Below are 22,104 nucleotides of genomic sequence, written 5' to 3'. Positions count from 1 at the left end.
GGATGATTCAAAATGCGTTAAGACACGTATGAACACAAGCGCGTTCATACACACAGGTGTGATCACAGGTGCTCACGGACACACACTATCTTGGGCTGCTGCCTCTAAATATATTTTATATCATTAGTACTGTAAGCTGCTCTGTAACTTTGTCATTTTTATTCATGCACATGTTGGTTGTTGCTATGGTTTTCTGCTGTATTTTATTTATTCCATCCCTCTGTATCCCTCTTCTTCTCATCTATTTTTCTCTCCCTCTCTTTCTGTTAACCCTCTTCCAATCTTCACTTTCTTTCTCTTTTCTTTCTGGTCACCCATAGCAAATGCCAACATGTTTGACTTGTGAAAATTGTTTGCCATTTTTTGGCCTTCAGACAACAGTTCTGATCGCTAAACTGCCGTACAGGGCAGGGGGAGAAAAATCACACGAATGAAAGAGGTTAAAAACTGAACACACCTGTACGCCATCGTTACTGAAGAAAAGCCGAGCATCAGCACTCACGCCCATCTGAAGACAGGTGCTGTGACCCCAGACAGGAGACTTCCTAATTAGCAGGGTGAAGGAACGGTGTTCATTACTCCGATAGCAAGAGCTGAAGATATCTGAGGTAAAGTGGACAAAAGACATGACATTCAAGTTTATTTCTATAGTGTCAGTTTACAAATCACCTAAAGGTGCTTTGTGTTGTATGGTAAACTTCAGTTTGCAACTCCCTGTGAGCAAGCACTCTGAGATCTTTGACAAGGCCTATTTTTTCAAGCTCAAGCATGTGAGGAGAGGGATTTAACTCTGGATTTAACAGGCAGCCAATGAAGAACCTAATATGAGAGGCATGGCCTCTCTTTCTCTAGTCCCTGGTTAGTACTCATCTGAAAGGTTTTTAGGACAACTTAATAATAATGAATTACAATAGCCCAACATAGAGGTAATAAATGCATGAACTAGTTTTTCAGTATCTGTTTTTCAGAAAAGCTTTTTCCTAATTTTAGAGATACTGTGCAAATGCAAGAAATTAGTCCAGCATATTTGTCTAATATGCTGGTAAAAAAGACTGTCACGTGTCACTGGAGGCCCTGGCAATCAGATTCAGACTAAGGAGTTGGTTAGACACCAAGATTTTTAGGGCCAAGAACAATAACCTCTCTTTTGTCTGAATTTAGTTGCAGGAAATTAGGCATCATCCAAGTCTTTTTGTTTCTAAGCCATTCCTGAAACTAATTACTGTGTCATCTGGCTTCATGGATTGATAAAGCTGGGTATCATCTGGATATCAGTGAAAATCAGTCAGAAACATTTGAATTCTCAAGAACAAGACATGGATGATTGCAAACGAGACATGAAAAAAAAATTCTGCTCGTTTTCTCCTGATCTAGTTAAGCTACTCTGTGAGTGAAATGTGTCATTGGCAAAGGCCAGGAGAACTAACCTGCATACTAATTAGCTGCTTTTCAGGCAGCTGTGCAATACAGGCTCAGTCGCCATTAGAAAAGCCAAAGCTGAGCATGTTCTTGTGGAGGCTTGAAATGATCGCCAAACCCCTTTCATTTTTTGAGACAATAAAATCCTTGTCTGGTAATACTACTGACATAGAGCTTCCCCCATTTACTGTCTCTTCCCACTCCCAGTAGGGCTGGGCCTCAACCAATTGTTCTTAAAACTGAAGAAGCTTCTTGGACGAGAGGTGAAACGCCTTCGAGAAACTTTAAAAAGTCCAGATGCTTTTCTTTCCAAGCTCCTAGGCAAAGCATGTGTGGTCGGTGGCCGCGGTCCCAAGACAACTGGGGCTCTGCACCAGCAGATGGATAGAACAGCTTATCTTTAAACAAAGCATTGCTTTGCAGATGAGTGTTTTACAAGTACCCTTTCAATAATTTTTGAGATAATAGGAAGGTTGGTGTTGTCCAACAATTAGCTGGGTCAAGTAATGACTATTAGAACAATCATTTAATTACTGTCACCTTAAAGGCCTGTGGTACATAGACAATTCATAGAAAACATCAAAGAATGAATTAATGCAGATGCTGCTCTTTGGACAATCCCACTCTCAGGAATCCTGCCCATGTTGGTCACTTTAAACCACTTCAAGGTCACTTTGAATCACTCAACTGTAAATTGTAAACTTAGACTGTTATTGATCCTTTTTACCCTAATTTTAAAGTGTATATTTATTTTATATATTTATTTCTTATTCTTCTTGTATTTATTGTTTTTTGTTTGTTTTTTTTCACTGAATGGAACTGCACTATATATAGCAGAGATGACAATAAAGTTTACTTTGACTTTGACTAATGGTTGAACTTCTTTCAACACTCTTGTAAGAATGGGGTCTAATGAATACATAATAAAGGAATAACTGAGGATAAAACGTCTACATAAATATTTGTAGTATTCAACACAGATATTGATGTCTGTGAGATGTTTATGAACCTTTATATTTTTTCTCTAATGCTTAAAATGAGAGAATTTTAATTTTTACGTATTCCTTTAAAGCTTAAGGAATACTGAGGAATACTAACAGAGCTGTGACTCTTTGTCAGACTGGCTACAGTGCTGAAAAGAAATCAGGAGTTCAGTATTTTCTTCAATAACTCATGAATAGTAAGAGCTTTATGGAGGGATTTTACAGAGCATCAAACTAAACAAAGTGCTTAAAAAGTTTTGAGATGCCATTTCCTAGGAATGTAAAACCATTGACAAGATAATTAACCTCTGTGGGAGTCACTCTGGGTTAAAGAAGACAACGGTGGAGGAATTTTATCCTTAATCTTAATTACAGCTCATTCTGGAAGACTGCAATTAAATTATTAGTTACTGCTGTGTAAAGAGTTAGATAGGTTTTGCTACAATTGTGTTACAACAGATGTTAAAAGAAAAATTCAAAGGACATGTAATAAAACTATTACAAAACTAGATAATAAATAATCACACCATGAGCCAGGTTCTCAAACTTCTGGGCCAGTTCTTTCATGGAGAGTTTGGTTTCAGTTTCTTCGTCAAGTTTGGACAGTTCTCTGAGTATTTTACAGCCACCAAGAGCACTCAGGACTGCCTCACCTGCCTGGAAAGGAAAGCAGCAAATTATGTACTTTCTGCAAAGAAACAGGTGCAAAAAGTTAATTCATTGTATCTAATATTGTCTGTTTCATTATCTCAGTTCTTTCTTTAGAACTGAGATAATGAAAGTAGTCTGAGTGGTAATGCAGACACATACAGCCATTAACATATTTACTTGCTGCACGAAGTCTAAGCTGGTGATACTTGCAATTCACTTAAAGGTACTATATAAAAGTATTTTATATTTTTAGTTCAGTAGCTGCTTTTTATTTACTGCAAGCTGGATAGAAACTTTAAGTAGAAGCCCACTTAAATCCTACTTAAAGCCCTGGGCTTGCTGTAATTAAATGTAAATGCTTAAATGTAGCATGTTAAAATGCACAATCACAATTGAATTTGATTGTTATATAGTAATAATTTACTTATAGATTAAGATTTAAAATTATGATATACATTTAACACAATCAACGCTTACATCATAAAATAATCATTAAAAATATATTGTAATTAACTGACTCCAACAACTTTCACATGTTACCATGAGCACCTAGCTGTGTCACTTCATTTCACCTGAAAATTGATGTTTTTATTCAAATAAATATCTGTTCATCCATTCATACACCGAGGACTCTGTAGTATATAAATCAGTATAAGAGGATTTTTTAAATTTAATTTAATTAAATTTAATTTTTTTCTTCTGGAAAAGCACCACTCCTTAACTAATAACAATGCAGAAACAAGCTGTAGTTTGATTATTGGGGATTTCAAACCAGCTGAACACAAGTAAAATCCTTTTTGCAGTTTGTCTCAGAACTTTTACCATCTCCCAGAAATAAAGGGCCATCTCACTGCGGTTTTGCAGTACAGCCCAGAGGAAGAGTGAAGCCCAGGGATGAGGGCAGGGCAGGTCCTGATACATGCAACGTCCACGCAGAACCTTACTGGCACGCTTTGATGAATGAAGAAAAGAATGCTCATTATCACGTCAATAATTAAAAAAAAAGAAAAAAGAAATCCTATAACCACAAGTACACTCTGTGTGCATGTTCTGAAAAGTTCAGAGTACCTTCAGAGACATCCTTTTGGATGAAGTGAACTGAAAGCCCAAAGCTTTGTAGTAGAAAGGCTGGCAGACATCACCCATTAACAGCTCCAGGACCTCTGACACCTGAGGAAACACGTGGGTGGGACAATAAGCACAACAGTGTCAGGTTTTCTTCACATTTGTAATGAATCAATTTAAGCCTAATTAATGAGAAAGGACAGAATATCTTTGATTACAAAATTCACCTCAAAAAGGGTGACCTCCTTCACTGGTCTGCTCTGATTGTTATCTGTCGCCACTTTTGAGGATGAATTCTGTTGTTCTGATGGTGAGTGACGCTCCACCATTGCCAGCCGCTCTGCTAGGCAGCGCTGTAGCAGCTGATATAGTAAGCTCCCATCTGGCACAGAGCGATAAAGGGTTTCCAGCCTGCCATAAGTTAGGTACTCCAGGATATTCAAACCATTCTCAATGAAAAGCCGAACAAACTGGGGCTTGTTGTTGATCAGCGCATCTGTCATTGAGTCCTCCAAATCTTCGTACTGTTTAATTGGAGGAAGGAGATCATGTTTTAGGACAGGTCAATATTTTTTATGCCAAATATTTCTCTAAAAATCAGAATTAAACAGTTTTTCAGTCAAAGGTGTTTAAATAGGCTGTATAATGTAATGTTATGTATGAATTCTTCTTTCAGTGCAACATCTGGTTGGTGTCTTTTTCCCTCCTCACCTTCCACTGGATGTCTCCATTGAAGAGTTCAGTCTTGGCAATGTCAACCCTGTTCCACGTTACTGCTAGTTTCAGCTCATCAGTATAAGGATTGTCCTCAGCTGATGATTGTTGCTTACTTGCTAAAAAAGACAAACATAACATAAAAATTAAAATATGGATTAAAAGTTAATGTTATGACTCTTTTGCAAAATTACAGGCTACTTACATACCTCCCACAAGTGTTTTAAGCAGGACTGTGTCAAAGTCATTTGGACTCTCGTGCTCTCCGTGGTAGACTGTAATCAAATGTCTGTTCTGGTAAATGCTCAAAGCCTGGAGACAGAAGATGGGAAGGGAACAGGAATGACAGAGACATGATTACAAAATGTTTTAGAAAAAGATTAAAGAAAAGACTTGTTCTTTTTTTTTTATTAAACTGCAAGAAACAGGTCAAACACAGTTTACTATGGACATGTGATAGTTAAAGCAAAAGATTCTGGAGTTAATCTTCCCATATTCAACTTTTTATTAAATAAAAAACTGTTAAGTACAGTTTATGACCCGACCAGATCCACTTCGGCTTTGTTCAGTTCCCACCTTATTACATCTAGACCTGGACTGGACTTCTTTAACTTGCTTGAAGACCTTTCACCTCTCATCCAAGAAGCTTCTTGAGTTCTAGGGTCAAATGGTGGAGAGTCCCAGATTTAAACTCTGTGGGACTGCCCCTTCCAAGACGCCTTAATGCTCACTTACATCCTGGGCCATCCTACCTCAGAAAATCACATGATAGGGTGGGGCTAGGTTTCACAATGAGCTCACCAGAAACACTGGCTGATTGTGGCTAGAGATGGCACGATACCACTTTTTTATGTCCGATACCGATATCATAAATTTGGATATCTGCCGATACCGATATGAATTTGATATAGTGTGTTTTTTAATCAATAAAACTGTTTTTTTAATATCTTGCTGTATTTTGTATAAGTTCATACTCAAGTTTAAATAAACAACAACACTAAAGCTATTCTGTTATACCTGTATGTAAAAAAATACACTGCACCCAAAATATTTCATAGTTCAACAATACTGATCAATCTAATAAACTTAAACCTACTCCATCCTTCCTATTCTGGTATTTTAAAGAGTATTTAGCAGAAATATTAAGCAACCTAACTAATAGGGTTGCAAACTCCCAGCAAAAAAAAATAGGGAACCACCCCCCACCCTCCACCTCATGATGCTTAATCGACGTAATCAACTTTAATTTGATGCAGTGTGGAAAAAAAATTTAAAATTATTTTTCAAGAATAATTAAATAGATTCAACATCTTTCTTCAACAGAATTGCAGACTGCACAGATGGTACCTTCCCAAAGGAAAAAGTACTATAGCTTACTAGGGTATATTAGACTTAACATTTACTATATACAGTAATGGACTTCTATATATTTTACATAAGATTAAAACTTTGGGTGTAAGATTCAGATAATTATTGATTAAAAGCTTGACATTTTAAATGAGAATGAGAAAGAAAAGTATGTCTTTGTGCCCCCTTTTCCCTGTTAATGCCCTATCGGCCCCCCTGGCGAAACTTTGCTAGATCCGCCCCTGCACAGCTACCAGCCGTCAGCTGCGTAGAAGAGGATCCTGGTGTAGAAAGTAATATTAAATAAATTCTAACAACAGCTTATCAAGGTTAAACCTGCTGCTGTTGTTCAGCTGCTGGTTTCATCTTTCTGGTGCAAAGTGGGCCAAAAACAAACAAGAGACACGGACTCGCGACAGAAAAGCCGATCAGCTGATCATTAAGCAGTTTCACGATTGAAGTAGCAGCAAGAAGAGGCAGTCGCTCCATATATCGGTTGTTAAGCTTAACATGTGAATGCTTTACAAACATTCAGAGATGAATTTACACACTTGCTTTACTTCTCTCTGGGATAACTTCCTCGGAGATGAAATGCCAGTTTGGTAGTGAGGCTACAAATACACACAGCCGCTCTATCACGTGAGCACACTGCTCCAACGTGCTACGGTTATGAGCCGAGTTACACCTTGTCGCAAGTTTTGTGAGGTGCTTTTTTGATATTTAATGGATCGGATTAAATTTTTTATTTCTCTCCGATATCCGATCAGTATCAGACCGATACCGACACGTAATATCGGATCGGTCCATCTCTAATTGTGACCCACACCCGTATTCACACCTCGACTCATGTGATTAGGTAGAGGATCATTAGGGGGTCCTTTGTCCCTCTTTGGGGGGAAACTACCACTGGGTTTAAATCTGGGACTCTCCACCATTTGACCCTAGAACTGAAGAAGCTTCTCGAACGAGAGGTGAAAGGTCTTCAAGCAACTCAAAGAAGTCCAGACGCTTTTCTTTCCAAGCTCCTTAAACTACGATGACCTGGACGACTGAGAACCTTCACAGACGGATCTGTTTATAGTGGCTTATTGTGTCCCTACATGATCTGTATACCTATTCCTTATTTAAAATGTTTCATTCTGATACATTTATAATGTGTTTCCGTTTTATTATAAAACTTCATTAAAGACTTGGAAAGCTGCCCTGCATTTTTCTTTTCTTTGGTCTTTTATTAGTTAAATGTGAAAGGTAAATGTCATGAAGTCACAATCTATCAGTGAAGGCTAACATAAGATCAGAATATAAATGCTTATATTTGCAACATTAACGAGGAGGGGAGGAGGCCCCGGGGCAGACCCAGGACACGCTGGAGAGATTATATCTATCGGCTGGCCTGGGAACGCCTTGGTGTTCCCCGGATAAGCTGGAGGAGGTGGCTGGGGAGAGGGAGGTCTGGGCTTCTCTACTTGGGCTGCTGCCCCCGCGACCCAGCCCTGGATGAATGGATGGATGGATGGATGGTCTTTAAGCAGTTCAGTCTTGAATAACCGAATTCTTTATCACTATTATTATTGCCTTTGTTGTTTCTGTTGCCGTTGCTGTTGTTGTGGTTAGTATTATTATTGCCTGATCATAAACTGTAGCAAACAGTTTTTTGTTTACTAAGAAACAAACTTGAGGGCAGATCTACTCCACAGTATGTTGTTGACTGAATAACAAATGCTAAAATCAGCGATTCTTGAACACACATCCTGGAACAGGGTGCCAACACCTGATAAGTAAAGAACGGTCCACACAGAACCGCTCATCTTAGTTAAGGCGAATATTAATAGCAGTATTTCACATTTTTCTCTCAGAGTGTAAAGAAATGGGTAGAAGCACAAATATTGCACACCGTGCAAAGAAGACAAAGCAGACATTCACTATTGTACCTCTCTCCTGACCTCCACCATACATCTTTAATTCAATTGATACGTCAATCACTCTATCAATTTTCATATTAGGACACATCATGCCATCAGACCTGTTGTCATTAATTTTCAGTCCAGTTTTTATATTATTTATTATACTTCAGCCTTTTCTTGACCATCTTTCTACTAATAGCTACCATTTATTCTGAGGCTCCCATAAAAAGCAGATGAATCAACCAAACTTTTATTTTTATTTTTTATTTCGTGACTATCAGATCCTCCCGATCTTCTGTGGATAAATTTTAGGCATCTCACTTTTTTGTCCTCCACTTTTCCAGTTTACCTAGATATTTTAAAAGCACACTGCATGCCATGCAAAATTGATCCAAGTTTTCAGCTAATTTTCAGCTGAGCACTGCTATATAATTTTTGTAATTGAATACCCTGTTTAATCACATTTTCATTCACACTCAACACTAATACAATAATCTATTGTAAAACTACTTTTTGGGGGTATTAGGTTTTGATTTTGATCCAGTGCTATTGAACAATTGCATTATACATATATGCTACATGTATATGGTGTTATTTTTGTGCCACTATTCTGAGCGCACGTAAAAAAAAATTGCAGTAGCAAGTGTTGCATTTTGAGGAGAAATTTATTTTGAGCGAAGAAAAGCTAAATTTGAGTGAACAAACTTGGTGGGTAACAGGCATCTCCGAAAACGTTTAGAGCACTTATGCAAATATGTGATGTCTTGATGAATCGAGCAGGTATTTGAAGTTTACACAGCAACATTCTCACATGAAAATATCTTAAACGTTTATTTTGTGACCCAGAAAGAGTAATATTTCAAACTCTGTCACTCTGTGTTCCCCTGCCACTGCCTCGATTGAGTTTTGGACGAAATGGATTCTGGGATATTGCATTTCGTCACTTCGAGCTGTTTGGAGACCAGAACAGCCAATCAGATTTTTTTGCATCCAAGTCTGTGATTGGCTGGTTTTGTGGCACAAATATAACGGTGTATAGAAAGAGTTGAGTTGCAAGCGAGCACAAAAGCAAAAACTGAGCGAGTGGGGCTGCTATTGTGTGTGTGTGTATGGATAATAGCAAACACTGAAATACATTTTTCCACGCAGCAATGAAGTTCGTTCACTCAAATTTAGCTTTTCTTCGCTCAAAATAAATTTCTCCTCAAAATGCAACACTTGCACCTGCAATTTTTTTTACGTGCGCTCAGAATAGTGGCACAAAAATAACGCCATACCATGTATGCTTTGGTTCTATAAAAACACCCATAATCACAGCTTGTGAGTGAGTTAGCTTTTTCTTTTCACTATGCTGAACCAAATAACAGTTTCAAGAAAGTCTTTCCCCCAACTCTTCTGCAGACGAAGAGCCAATGCAATGTTTCTGTTGTCAGCACTCACCTGTTCAACTAGTTTGTCAGTCTCTGTTTCTGAAGGAAAATGCTTCTTAAACCGTTCTGCCACTCTGTCTTTGAGATCCACCTTGGGAGCTTTAAGAGCCTCATTGTTGCCTTCACCAGAGGACGGCACAGCTGGAGCTGAAGACAGGTTCTCCAAGACATCACTCAGGAAATCAGCCAAGCCTCCTGAGCCAGCCACAACCAGCCAGGGGATAAAGTTTTTCAGAGAGAGATCCATTCTCTGACAGACATTACAAAAACAATCAAAAAGAAACATTTCCACAATTTAAATGCTAATTCACAAGATTTTTGTGATAATCAAAACATAAAGCAGAGACTGTACCTTCAGCGTGTCTGCTTCCCCTGATATCAGCATACAAAGGACAGGGATGTCAATGCTGCCACTTCCTTTAAAGAGATACAAATTTCACTTAACTTCAGCTCAATAAAAGTCTTATAAATCTTAATAAAATATTGTACTCATAGTATGGTACCATCTCTCACCCCATATGCCTGTGCGCTGCTGGGAAATGTATTCCTCCAATCTGGCTCTGAAATCTGTTTCTCCTCCTCTGCGGCCCACACTACCATCATCCACCAGCAGGAAGGCCTGGTAGTTGTTGTCCAGGTAGCAGGAGTCCCGAGAAATGCTGTGGACATAGTACTTTGCAGGAAAGCTTCCCTACAAAAGAAGAAAAAACTGTTATTACAGTGTTTCTTTGATTAAGATAATTGTCTACAGTGTAATGGAAGCCTGAAACCTTTGGATCTTTTTTGTGTGTTTTAATAGGAGATACAAATACAGCTTGGTCCCAAGATTACCAGTATAGTATAGATTTGCCTTACTTTGAGCACTCAATGATAAAATTCACATAATCTTACTAACCCAAAATGTTGATTCTGTTCATCTGGACGTAGCATTTTCAGCAGGAGAAACACTTCGTTGTAAATCCAGCTGACTTCTTCAGTCTCAGCTGACTGCAGGTTTTCCCAACATCATAAACAGTACATTTGCATAATGGCTGATACCAACACAACTGAATAAACATTGGGTCAGTTTCTTGATCATTAATATGCATATTGTCATTAGCACTGATCAATGACCATTATTCAATGGCCATGAGTACCATCTAGAGAGAGTTGGGGAATGGCTGTAATCACAGCATTGGCCTGTAGGTTTAAATACACTGCAGAGTCTTGGCCTGGCGAGGTAGCTCTTCTGTGTTGTGCCATTCACTTTAACCAGAGCCTGTTTGGTTTCCCTGATGTATAAATCATGGCAATCCTGCTGACACTTAACAGCATCCACTTTATTACTCTGTGTCAGGACCCAACTCTTGGGGTGGATCAGTTTTTGGCGCATCATTTTTTGGGGTATTAAAGCTGCAGAGACACAGTGTTGGGAGAAAATGCGTTTCAACTCTTCCGATACTCCTGACACATACAGAATCACTAAGGGGTTTTGCTTAGGCGGCAGTTGTCCTTCTTCTCACCTGGATTGGCTGGAGCTTTCTTTAGGTCCCTTCCTAGTTTTGGGTAGGCTGACAGGGAATCACAAGAAAATCATATCAAGAAGGCCCTGAGTAAATGTGTTTATCCCAGCTGGACATTTGTCAAAGCTGGAAAGGCACCTAAAGAAAGTTCCAGCTGGTCCAACAGAGAAGAATGACAACTGCTGTCTAAGTGAAAACCCTTAGTGTGACAATTGAAATGCATTTTCTCTAAACACCGCATCTCCATGGCTTTTATACACGAAACACACTGCCAAAAATTGGTCCACCTCAACGATCGGGTCCCCCAACACAAACAGAGTAATATAGTGTACTGGAATTGTAGTTATGGGCATTGATCAATGGTTGTATTCAAGGAACTGACCTTGTAGACTATTGCTCTTCAGTGGTGCTAGTTTCAGTCATTATGCACGTGTACTGTTTATAAGGTTGGGAAAACCTGCAGTCATTCAAGACTGAAGAAGACAGTTGGATGAGTGACGTAATGTTTCTCCCACTGAAAGCCTTACTTCCAGATGAACAGAATCAACTTTTTGGGATTTACTTGCCTGGATAACTGAGCATGCATCAAGACAATGTCTTACTTATCTTAAATTTGGGACGTATATTTATACTAATTACAAGCAATTAAAAAATCTATTAAAATGAGAAATGTAAATCAAATCTTTAAGTGAGCTTTTTGCAAAATAAAGGTGAACACATGTTTAAACGTGTAAATGTCTGTACTACCTGAGGGTTGACCAGCTGCTCTCGTTTTTTCACAAGGCCCCACGGAGCAATGCCCAACGCTACCACCTTGTTGAGGGAGACTGAAGATGCTGCAGCTGCATGATCTCTCACTGCCTGTCCGACACACCTGCCAACACCTTCACGCAGACCTGTAGTTAAGATCCATGCACCTGGGGGAAACAGGTAGGTGGTAAATTTCCTGGTTCAACCTGTATACTAAGTAGCTTACTGTGCCATGCCACTAAATAATTCCGAAATGTTAAAAAGCTGTGTAAACTAACACCTGAATAATAATTAACAATAATTTGCAAATCTCATATCTCTATATGTGATACCATTAGCTAATATGTTGTCCATAACTGGGGTTATTTACATTTTGCACAACTTCATACCTATTATTTATTTATTACTATCTGTTACATTTCTTTGAATAGGCTTAAAAATCAAACAAAAAATAATGTATTAAGCTGTGAAACTGTATCATATTATTTTTTATCATTTTCACTAAAACACTGTCAGGGTCATGAGTCTGGTGACCCAGTGTTTACGTATTGTCCATTTAATTTTTTAATTTAATTCTTAGGTTTTGGTCCTTTGCCTTCCTTTGCCTTTAGTTTAACTTGTCTCCACATGTCATGTCACTCTTGTGGCCATGTTCCCAATGTCTCCCCAGTCACTGTGTTAAGTTTGGCTGGAGTCTGAGTTTCGGTCTGTGTGTTTATCTGTCAAAGAATTAAGAGCACTAGAAATACTAGAAAAACCAAAAAGATGCATAAAAAATGTTTTTATATGCAGCGTGTTTTAATGGCGAGTGTAAGTACAAAAGCAACATGTTTGCTTTCTCACTGCTACGCCCTGTCCTGGATGTTATCCAATAATCATGTTTACTTAGTGTGAGCCATGTAGCAACTTGCATATTTGTGTGAACAATTTTTTCATTGCTTCTTGTACTTGTTTTGAAAGAAGAGCAAGTGACAGGAGATCAGTATCACCATGTGCTACCTGCACTTGGTACAGTAGTCAAAGAGAAAATTGCCATTTCAGTACAAACATTAGGACCAGACAGTATGCTTTTTTTTAGAGCTTATAGTATAATCCATTGAGTAAACAATACTACTTCCATCCTGGTGTCTTGAGTGGGAAACTGCTTTATTTACGATCACAGCATCTCCAGAGTCCTTAACAGCGATACCTGACATCCCAGGTGTGCTACAGGATGTATAATATCTTCTACAAAGATGACTGCAAGATGGGGTTTGGCCATCATTGATATGTGATTGCATTAAGATGACTTACATATCTCGATGCATGCTCAGTTATCCAGGTAAGGAAATGTTTCAACTATATTTTCATAGATGAAAAACGTATGTCCAGGTGAACAGAATCTGCTTTTTTTCCTTTTACAGCTTTATAAATCTAGAAACTAAACAAAGTTAAGGCAAGGCATTCTTTTATACATTTTTTTATATGGTAAAGGGAACCATCTGGAAATGACGATAGCATCTGCTAACCAACAATCAAATATTTCAGCAAACATCTCACAGAAATTCCAAGCACACTGTAATCATTATAGATGAGGCACTGACAGAGTGACAGATGCATAAAGTTTTTACCTGTGCTTTGTGACGCTTTCACCAGTCCCTGTCTGAGAACCTCCCGTACCCAGGTCTTCACCTGTGTCCTGCTCTCTCCACCCACAACAGAAACAACCAGGTTTGGTCTAGGAAGACCCCATATTGACTGGGCTGTCAGTATGTTGTACACCACCGAAGGCTCAGTGCTCCATGACAGGCGCAGGAACTAAGATTAGACATTTGATGGATTAAAAGAAACAATTACATGTCAACAACACAAAGAGGCTTGGAAAGTAATGAATTGTGATCTAGTATCAAAGCTAAAATGATGCTTTGGTTGTTTCAACCTTTAAATTGTGATTAAAACTTTGAAAATGAAAATGACCCTTAACCCATTAGAGCCCAGACCAATTTTTACTGTCAGGAAAACTATGGGAGAGTCAGTGTTAAAGGTTTTACAGGAACTTTCCTCAATATGTTAAGGAGTGGCTTGTTCTTTACTCTGGTACTGACTTTGTTTGTTTAGTAGCAGGTTGAAGGTCAGGAAAACTCAAAGTACTGACTACCAGAGCTCCAGGTTTATCTGGATCTTTATTTAACCCACCTTTACACCTTTACATGAATTTTCCTTTAAAAACATTTTCACATTTTCCAAAACTCTAAGGCTGTAGAGATAAAGCATTATGGGACAAAATGAAAGCACCCACATGGCTGTGCCTCTTGCTGGCTCCTGCAAACTGCACCTCTCCAAAGGCATCAGTTGGTTGTTCAGAGGAGTGCTCCGCACTTTCCCAGTGCTTCAAAATTGCTGTGCTGAAATAATCTCCAACAGCCACAGAGGCATGGTCATCTCTCGCAGCCCCACACTGACAAAATTCACTACTACTGAGAGAGGTGGAGGGATACAAACATCACTATGAGAGTCAACTCAAATTACAAACATGTCACTATCAAAAGGCAGAGGTCACAGTACCTGAAGGAATCTTCTACAAAGGTGCTGCACACTCGTTTCTTGATGATTTTGGGGATCCAACTCTGAAAGGATTTTTAAAAAGTTGTTAAATAGTGATTGACTTATACGGATTTCTGAGCCTGGTTTAACAGTGAGCCTGTGTATGCACATATCCTGTAGTAGAATAATACAACCCACAAGTCAAACATTTTATTTTTTTAATTAAACTTTTAAATTGGCCTAGGTACTCATTGGTATTCATTTATAATCTGCTATTATGCAAGTGGAATGAAAGCTTGGTATGTGACCTCAGTACTGACATTTTTACAGTGTGTTGAGTGTTTGAAGCTCAGGTTTTTCGAAACACTGCAGTTCAAAACATTTACATCATGTTTGAGGTTCTGGTTGTATTTCAGCCAAGTGTTGACAGGTTGCTTACCTGCTGCTTCCAGGAATGTAAGCGAGTAATCCAAGGTGCCAGGATTTCCATTTGTATGAACCAGTGTCATTTGAGCTGAATCTTGTTATTATTAAATTATTGTTTTTAATACTACAGCTTCTATTTATAACAAGGGGCACAAGAGCCACTTGTATATAACAAAACAATACCTGGTTTCTCATTATTATTTTTGTTGATTATGAAGCTTAAGGAGAAAACCAGCAGAAATTGTCAGCTCTTACTCCCATCTTTTTGGGAGAAAAAAAAAAAAGCTTTATTTTCATTACACTTAGGGACTTAGAAATTAAACACTTTCTCCCTCTCCTTTATCTTTCCTGCTTGGCTTCTCATGTCTTGTTTAGTCTCTTCTATCTCAAACCCTCAAAGAGTCTCTCAGTCTCAGTGTTCTCTTAAACCTAAAGAAGAATTATGGATTTGATCAACTGGTCCTTTAATGCAATTGAGGAGAACCCAGGCTTCTCATCGAGAACCTGTGCTTTGTGACGCACCAAAGTCTTGAAAAGTTTGGTGGCATTTCAAATGAAGAACTCGATTTATACTGCAGAAGCTTGTCAGGGTCAACGAAAGGTTCGTAAGGATATCAAGATGCGAGTCTGGCTGTTTTTAGAAACTGAGGCAGAACTGGATTTAACCAAGACATCTGCAGACTGAGTTGCACTTCTCATCGAGAAGCCTGGGTTCAAGAGAGGCCGACTGTCCTGGAGGGACGTTCCCTGCCGGTTACACAATCGATGTCTGGCGGAACTGGCGCGTCGTGTGCCTGACGGGACTGTCAATCAAGGACATCGAACACATCTACCTATTCAGAAATATGATAACAGGGTTCTTGCTCATTGGAGCTGGCTCGGCCCTGGCTTATCGAAGATTAAAGAAAGCAGTTACGGCTGTTCAAATCCCCACAAGGCTGGCCGCTATAATCGAAGCGACGGGGAGGGCCTTGAATACTCAGACGGTGGTCTTAGAGAAGCTCACGGCTCTTCAACGGGAAATTGAGAGACCTGGTGACAAGTGACGGACATTAGACAACTGTAAAATTGGATGCAGTTGTTCGTACTAATTCAAACATCCACCATCTTCATTTCATGCGGTTACCCCCACTGGTGCCAGCTGGAAGGCCCCAAGGCCGAGGTTAATGGAAATAACAAAATTCTCCTTGATAACAGGACTGTGTGTTTTTGGACTCTTTACCCTTATTCTTCAAGGCCACCTGTATCGACTGAAGGAATGCTGACTTTCACTTTACCGGGTGAAGGGATACCTTCTCTCAAGGGACGCACACGAATGCACACATATGCATGTACACTAACACAAACATACCGCCCCCCACCTCCAAACACCTCCGATGCATGTCTTTTATGTTGTGAGATGTGATGATTCATGCGCTATGTGCTGAATCATCACATCACATCAATCATAACGCTGTCGATGTTAACTCTCAGGAAGCTTATAATTCAACAAAAGTTAAATTCACTTCCAAACTTTGAATGGGGATGTGGTTTGTTTGTTTGTTAAGAAAAAAACAGCCTTAAATCTGGGTAGTTATAACAATAAATATAATTGCTGTCTGTAACAATTTCTGCATTTTTCTCCCTTTATTTGTACAATTATTTCTCTAAAACATATGTCGATCAAAATTGTTGCTATACATGCTTCTGTGACAAGTGGCCATGTGGAGAATAGTGCAACCTGTGAGCAGTGGCGTGTCTAGAAAATTTTTGTTGGGGTGCCAGGTAGGGGCACAGATTTGGAGAAGGGTGGCAGATTTAATTGGCAGATAATGTTTAAAAAAAAAAATTCTACCAACCCTTAACCATAATTCAATAATCCTATAAACCTAATAACCAAATGCACTTTTAACTCTTATTAGAATGAGATTTTAACCACTACGGTGCAAAGTTTTTAGATACTGCGTTGATAAAGTACAAGAGATACAACCAGTGCTTTGTCAGTGCTTACTCAGCATTCAAGGACATCAATATTTGCATAGTATTTTTACTGACATATAGTGCACATATGTTTTGGGCAAAAACATTTTTGAATATTAAAATATGAACATTTGTAACAAACAATTGACAAATTAGCCAATGCCAATGCAAAACTTTATCTGCCTGTTAAAAAAAGAAGATAATCTTCTCACAAACTGGTGTTTGATTTTGAAACAGGAAAAAAGTGGGGAAACAACTGAAAAGACTAACATTTGAATAAAACCTGAAAGCAAGTAAATACTTTCTATGCTGCCTTATGGTAAACTTTGGTAATATTGATAAAGAACAACACTGGCTGATGATGAAATACAGTCAGCTGGCATGGTGACACTGCCAGTATTAACCTGCAGGGCTGGACTGGGACAAAAAAATTGGGCATTTTTACTACAGACCGACCCACCAGGTATTAAAGCCATAAAGCCTTTGAATGAAAACAAATGCTGTTGTGACAGTGATGTACAGTCTTGTTGGTATATGTATGATTTCTATACATTTTACGTCAGATAAAAACTTTGGTTGTAAGATTTAGATAATTATTTAATAAAAACTAGGTATTTTAAATGAGAATAAGACAGAAAAGTATTTCTTTGTGCCCACCTTTCCCTGTTAATGCCCTACCTGGCCCCCTGGCAAAACTTTGCTAGACCCGCCCCTGCACAGTTACCAGCTGTCAGCTACATAAAAAAGGATCCTGGTGTTATTTATCTCTCAGAAACAGTTGATAACTTCAACTCATTCATGTCACCTAAAAGGTAAACCTGTTTCTCCATCACCTGTTCAGCTCTGATGGTTCAGTAAGGACATCTCCTGGTTTCATCTTCATGTTTCCCTCTCACCACATATCTAAACAGACATCATGACCAGCAGCTTTACAGCTGTGGCTCCAGCAAACATCAGCTGATACTAGAAATTAATATTAAATACATTCTAACAACAGCTGATCAAGCTTAAACGTGCTGCTGTTGTTTAGCGCAATATCCGCTGGTTTCCTCTTTCTGGCGCAAAGTGGGCGATAAACAAACAAGAGAGAAAAGCCGATCAGCTGATCATTGATCAGTTTCATGATTGAAGTAGCAACAGGAGAGGGAGGGGGACAGAATGAGAGAAGAAGAGGCAGCTGTGCAGCATAAAGACAGAATAAATCCAGCTTTGTGTCTTTTTTCCATTCTAGCTAAAGTCCGGGACAAACTGCGTCTCTTCTCAGCTCAATACGAAACGCGTAATATTTTCTCTGAATGAGGGACCATTCCATTTTTTTAAGGAGCCGTTGGCAACTCTACTAACCTTATGAATAAAATAAAGTTCACTATCAGTAACATCATAGCACCCACCCAGCTGTATAAAAACTCCGTCAAACTGGCTAGAACGCAGTATGAGTTATTGCAACTGACAGTAAAAAGTCAGCAACATGAAAATAAACTCCACCTAAACTTGGTTTATATCTGACCCAGATAGACTGCAGGTCATAACTTCTTACCTAAAGTTCAGTTCACCTGACACTCGGACTGGTGGCTGCTTCGGGTCTCTCCTCCTGCCTCCCCTTCCCTCATCCACCTGTTGCCTCTGTGGAAGCCCCGTCATAGCCACCACCAAACAACGGAGTTATTTCTACACATCGACCTGCATCTGGCCAATCCACCACCTCTCATTGTTCATGCCATTACAAAAAAAATAAAAAATAAGTCACTGGGGATATGCCCGGTATGCCCGATGGCCAGTCCAGCTATGTTAACCTGCAACCAAATTTGCAGCTCCATACAGCAATGTTACGACTTAGATTATATCTTATAACTCATAACTCTTATGTTAGCTGCCCTCAGTAGCATACTGTCTGAAATATTCCACAGCTGCAATAATTCTTTAAGTGTTATTTTTTTCCTTGGTATTCTAATTTCACCGAAGTTTACTAAACTCAACAAACTTGATATTACTTACCGGGACATTTATTCTGTCCTCATTTTCTTTCACCGAAAAATTGTTTCCTGCAGTGCCGTCTTTCGCGCTTGGCTCTCCTACCTTTGCTAACGTGATGCGCATAGCAGAAGCGATGCTGCATTCACTTACACTCGGATATCTGAGCGTCACCGTGAAAACATAATCGGACATTTGATATTTGATTGAATTTTATTGTTTTGCCTTTGGGGTGGCACCTGGGGTGGCCAGTCTGGTTTGGGGGGTGGCCTGTGCCCCCCCAGGCCACCCCGCTGGACACGCCATTGCCTGTGAGATTAGCAGATGTGCGTGCAGAGATGAGTATGAGATTGTTTTGAAACCTTATGCTTTAAAAGTTTCAGTGTTTCACAAACCTTTCCTTTGCCTATTACTAATGTGATCCCCACAGGCCTGCAAAATACCTCCGCAGCTAAATGAATGAGTGGAATGCAGCCATCTTTAATGTTATCAGTAAACAAGATTACATGCTTAATTGCATGCATGTAGTTATGATGCTATAGGTATACTAGTAGACATAAGTTGGGCTCTTATATTGTGCTTTCCATTTTTCTTTTGAGTAAACATTATTGAATTGCTATAGAAACCTTTCAATGAACCGGTTTATACTTAGTAAAGCTTCCTTTAAGGTCCACCAGTTAGACAAGTTTCTGAGACGTTTGTGGGTGGCTCACCATCGCCATTACTTGGAACATTTAGTGGAAATTCCAAGTATAACTTTTTTAAACATTCAGTTTTTTTTTCTTTTGGTTAGTTGCTTTCTCTTTTGCTTTGTTTTGTTTTTGCAAACATGCCATGACATCACAACAGCAGTTGAAGGGTTTTAGTGAAAGCGGACCTACCTGGCTCTTCTCTGTTTGGCAGATATTGTCTGTGTTGTCGCCTCTATCTCCTTCCTCTATTCTTACTCCTTCTTCTTTTGCTCCCGTGTCATTCATGTTTCTCTTTCAGTCGTTCTCAGTAAGAAATGTGTGCGGAAGGACTAAAACTGTTGATTTCTGACGAGTTTCCACCTTGTCTCCTACTGCTGAACTCCATTCCCTGCCACTGTTGTCACTCTGCATGCACACAAAATAGGTGCAGCCAGCACACATGTAAAGGTGTGGTTTCACAGAGGAAGACAGTTCCTCCAAACTTTGAAAACAAGAAATTCCAGTCGAAAGCACTCAGACACGGAGTCTGAGCTGGTCTAGCGTTCATTGCAATACTTCCCCATCCTCTTACCTGGTCACTCCCATCTGATGTGGAAAAACTGAATACCTTTAATGACACATTTAGACACCACTGCAGCAGACAGACATCTCAGCAGCTTTGAGCTAAGCTAAAAATACCACACATTTGCAACTCAGCCTGTTAGGTATGAGTCTCTGTGGTGTTAAATATTAATGCAGGCAAATATATTTGTTTGAAACGCAAATTTCAGTCAAAGAAATATTATTAGAATAAGAATTTTTATTCAGCTGAAATTTAGTGCAATGTGTGCATGGGTTCCATTTGCTTAATCGTAACTTTTAAAAGAAAATTTGCAGCTGCTTCATGGCCCTGGTTAAACGATTTCAAAGGTTCATTATGAAAGTAGAACATGTATCAGGTTTTAAACCTGCAGGATTCCATTATTTATTTTCCTTATAGACTATACATTAAAAACACACACTTGATTCGCTTACATATTTATTGTATATCACATTTAAATATTGACACATAAAATAAAGGTTGGACTGATGTGGCTAAACATTTCATACAACTGCTTTCATCAACAATGTCGATATATTTAGTTGTCAGTAGCTGGAAACTATGTTGGGAATTCAGGAATACGGCAGATAGTAAACAGTGTCTTTAACACTATGACTAAATCAACTCAAACACACACACACACACACACACGCAGTTTCATTGCCTAATGTTGGACTTAAAGTAACCTTTTGTGACGTTTTTATTCTTATGTTTGCTTGTTGCTCCAAACACACCCCGTCCATATTCCTACTACCACTCCTTTTTTTTTCTAATTGCAGTTTGGGTTTTCTGTGACGACACACTCCATCCTGCCTTATATTCCTGATCCAATACTGAGACATGTGGGAGGATGATCCTTTTGATAAAGACTTCATGCTTGAGAAGATAATGAAAGGAGCAGAGAAAGAAGGATGGGAGTGGTACTTAACAATCAGGTTGTAAATGGTAAAAGAACTGATTTCTTACATAACAGTTTTCTGCTGTCCCATAGCACCCAAAGCGCTTTATAGCACATGTCACATTCACCCATTAATTTACATTCATATTCCGATGGATAAATTGACTGCCAAACTGTGAAACAGTCGCTTCCCCCAAACCTTCAGACTCCTGAACACTGTGACTGGACTGACACATACAATGATTCGCTCACACACGTCACTACCTCAAGCACTTATGTGCACAGTCTCATACACACACACATGCACACCTTCATACACCAAGTTATTTTTTGCACAACCCACTGTTATTGTTGTACTTTTCTGTTGCACTGTTTTGTCTGGACTTTCTTGTGTCTGTATCGTTCCATTCTGTCTGGCGTTGCACTGTTTTTTTTGTTGTTGCTTTTTTTGAAATTCTTGCACACTTACACTTTATGTAGTCCTGTTTTGTTTGTTTGTTATAAACTATATATGTAGCAACATGGTCTTGGAAGAATTTTGTCAAGTTTCTCTGTGTACTGTACCACTGGTTGAAATGATAATAAAGCTACTTGACTTGACTTGACTCAAGCTTAGTCAAGTGAAAATAATCAGTATGTGAATACTGATAGACTGGTTCTTTAGCTACATGCCTAAACACGCCTAAACATGGCAATGAGTAGGTTAACAGTGTTGGAAAGGTTACTTTTAAAATGTATTCCACTACAGATTACAGAATACATGCCTCAAAATGTATTTTGTAGCGTATTCTGTTATGTTACTCAATGAGAGTAACGTATTCTGAATACTTTGGATTACTTAATACATTATCATGCTTTTTTACAACTACATGAATGTACTATTGCTGTGTGATTTATTTTACTATAACTGAAGGTTACTCACCATGCCAATACCAACTAGATTTTTAAATCTTAATATAAAATGAGTAACAGTAGGTGGACATTAGGTAAGGCTGCACTTTTTGCAGCGATCTCGTGTAGAAAACTATTCCACGCGTATATAAACCAGATCCACGGCTCCAAACCGTAGTAAAGGGACCTCTGGCTGCGGTGGTTATTATTATATTTACATGCTTTCAGCTCCCGTTTCTGCTCGGTGACAATTTGTACTTTTCGACTCTCCTTTTTTCTCCCTCCCCCATGCTCACACACACATAACGGGAGGAGCAGTCCCACACATTCTCCCTGCAGCTCGGACTACACTGCCCATGAGGCTACTTTCTTTAGGGCTACGCCTGTAACACTCTGCCT

At 39.0% G+C, this 22,104-nt stretch overlaps 1 protein-coding gene across 2 annotated transcripts in view; it reads right to left on the bottom strand.

Annotated features, from left to right (window-relative positions):
- The window catches only part of LOC146703005 (transient receptor potential cation channel subfamily M member 4-like), a 31,109-nt gene extending 11,334 nt beyond the window's left edge, over positions 1 to 19,775 (bottom strand). Inside the window, exons 1-15 of one of the 2 annotated variants that reach the window (XM_085466082.1) lie at positions 19,526 to 19,775; positions 14,310 to 14,371; positions 14,044 to 14,221; positions 13,376 to 13,562; positions 11,763 to 11,932; positions 10,027 to 10,204; positions 9,866 to 9,930; positions 9,524 to 9,763; positions 5,042 to 5,144; positions 4,830 to 4,951; positions 4,346 to 4,642; positions 4,122 to 4,223; positions 3,876 to 4,004; positions 2,930 to 3,059; positions 458 to 603 (exon numbers count right to left, since the gene is read on the bottom strand). In XM_085466082.1, the coding sequence (XP_085322208.1) occupies positions 458 to 603; positions 2,930 to 3,059; positions 3,876 to 4,004; positions 4,122 to 4,223; positions 4,346 to 4,642; positions 4,830 to 4,951; positions 5,042 to 5,144; positions 9,524 to 9,763; positions 9,866 to 9,930; positions 10,027 to 10,204; positions 11,763 to 11,932; positions 13,376 to 13,562; positions 14,044 to 14,221; positions 14,310 to 14,371; positions 19,526 to 19,621 (2,205 nt within the window). In that variant the 5' untranslated portion in view covers positions 19,622 to 19,775. The remainder of the gene's footprint in view (positions 1 to 457; positions 604 to 2,929; positions 3,060 to 3,875; positions 4,005 to 4,121; positions 4,224 to 4,345; positions 4,643 to 4,829; positions 4,952 to 5,041; positions 5,145 to 9,523; positions 9,764 to 9,865; positions 9,931 to 10,026; positions 10,205 to 11,762; positions 11,933 to 13,375; positions 13,563 to 14,043; positions 14,222 to 14,309; positions 14,372 to 19,525) is intronic. The other variant, XM_085466083.1, reaches the window with a different exon arrangement.
- Between the last annotated feature and the right edge of the window lie 2,329 nt (positions 19,776 to 22,104).

This window comes from Copadichromis virginalis, linkage group LG8 (assembly GCF_057382275.1).
Source record: "Copadichromis virginalis isolate Kocher_CV1m ecotype Utaka linkage group LG8, C_Virginalis_male_GT1.1, whole genome shotgun sequence".
Classification (NCBI taxonomy): Eukaryota; Metazoa; Chordata; class Actinopteri; order Cichliformes; family Cichlidae; genus Copadichromis; species Copadichromis virginalis.
Note: the sequence above shows the minus strand (reverse complement) of the source record. Positions and strands in the feature narration are given on the sequence as shown.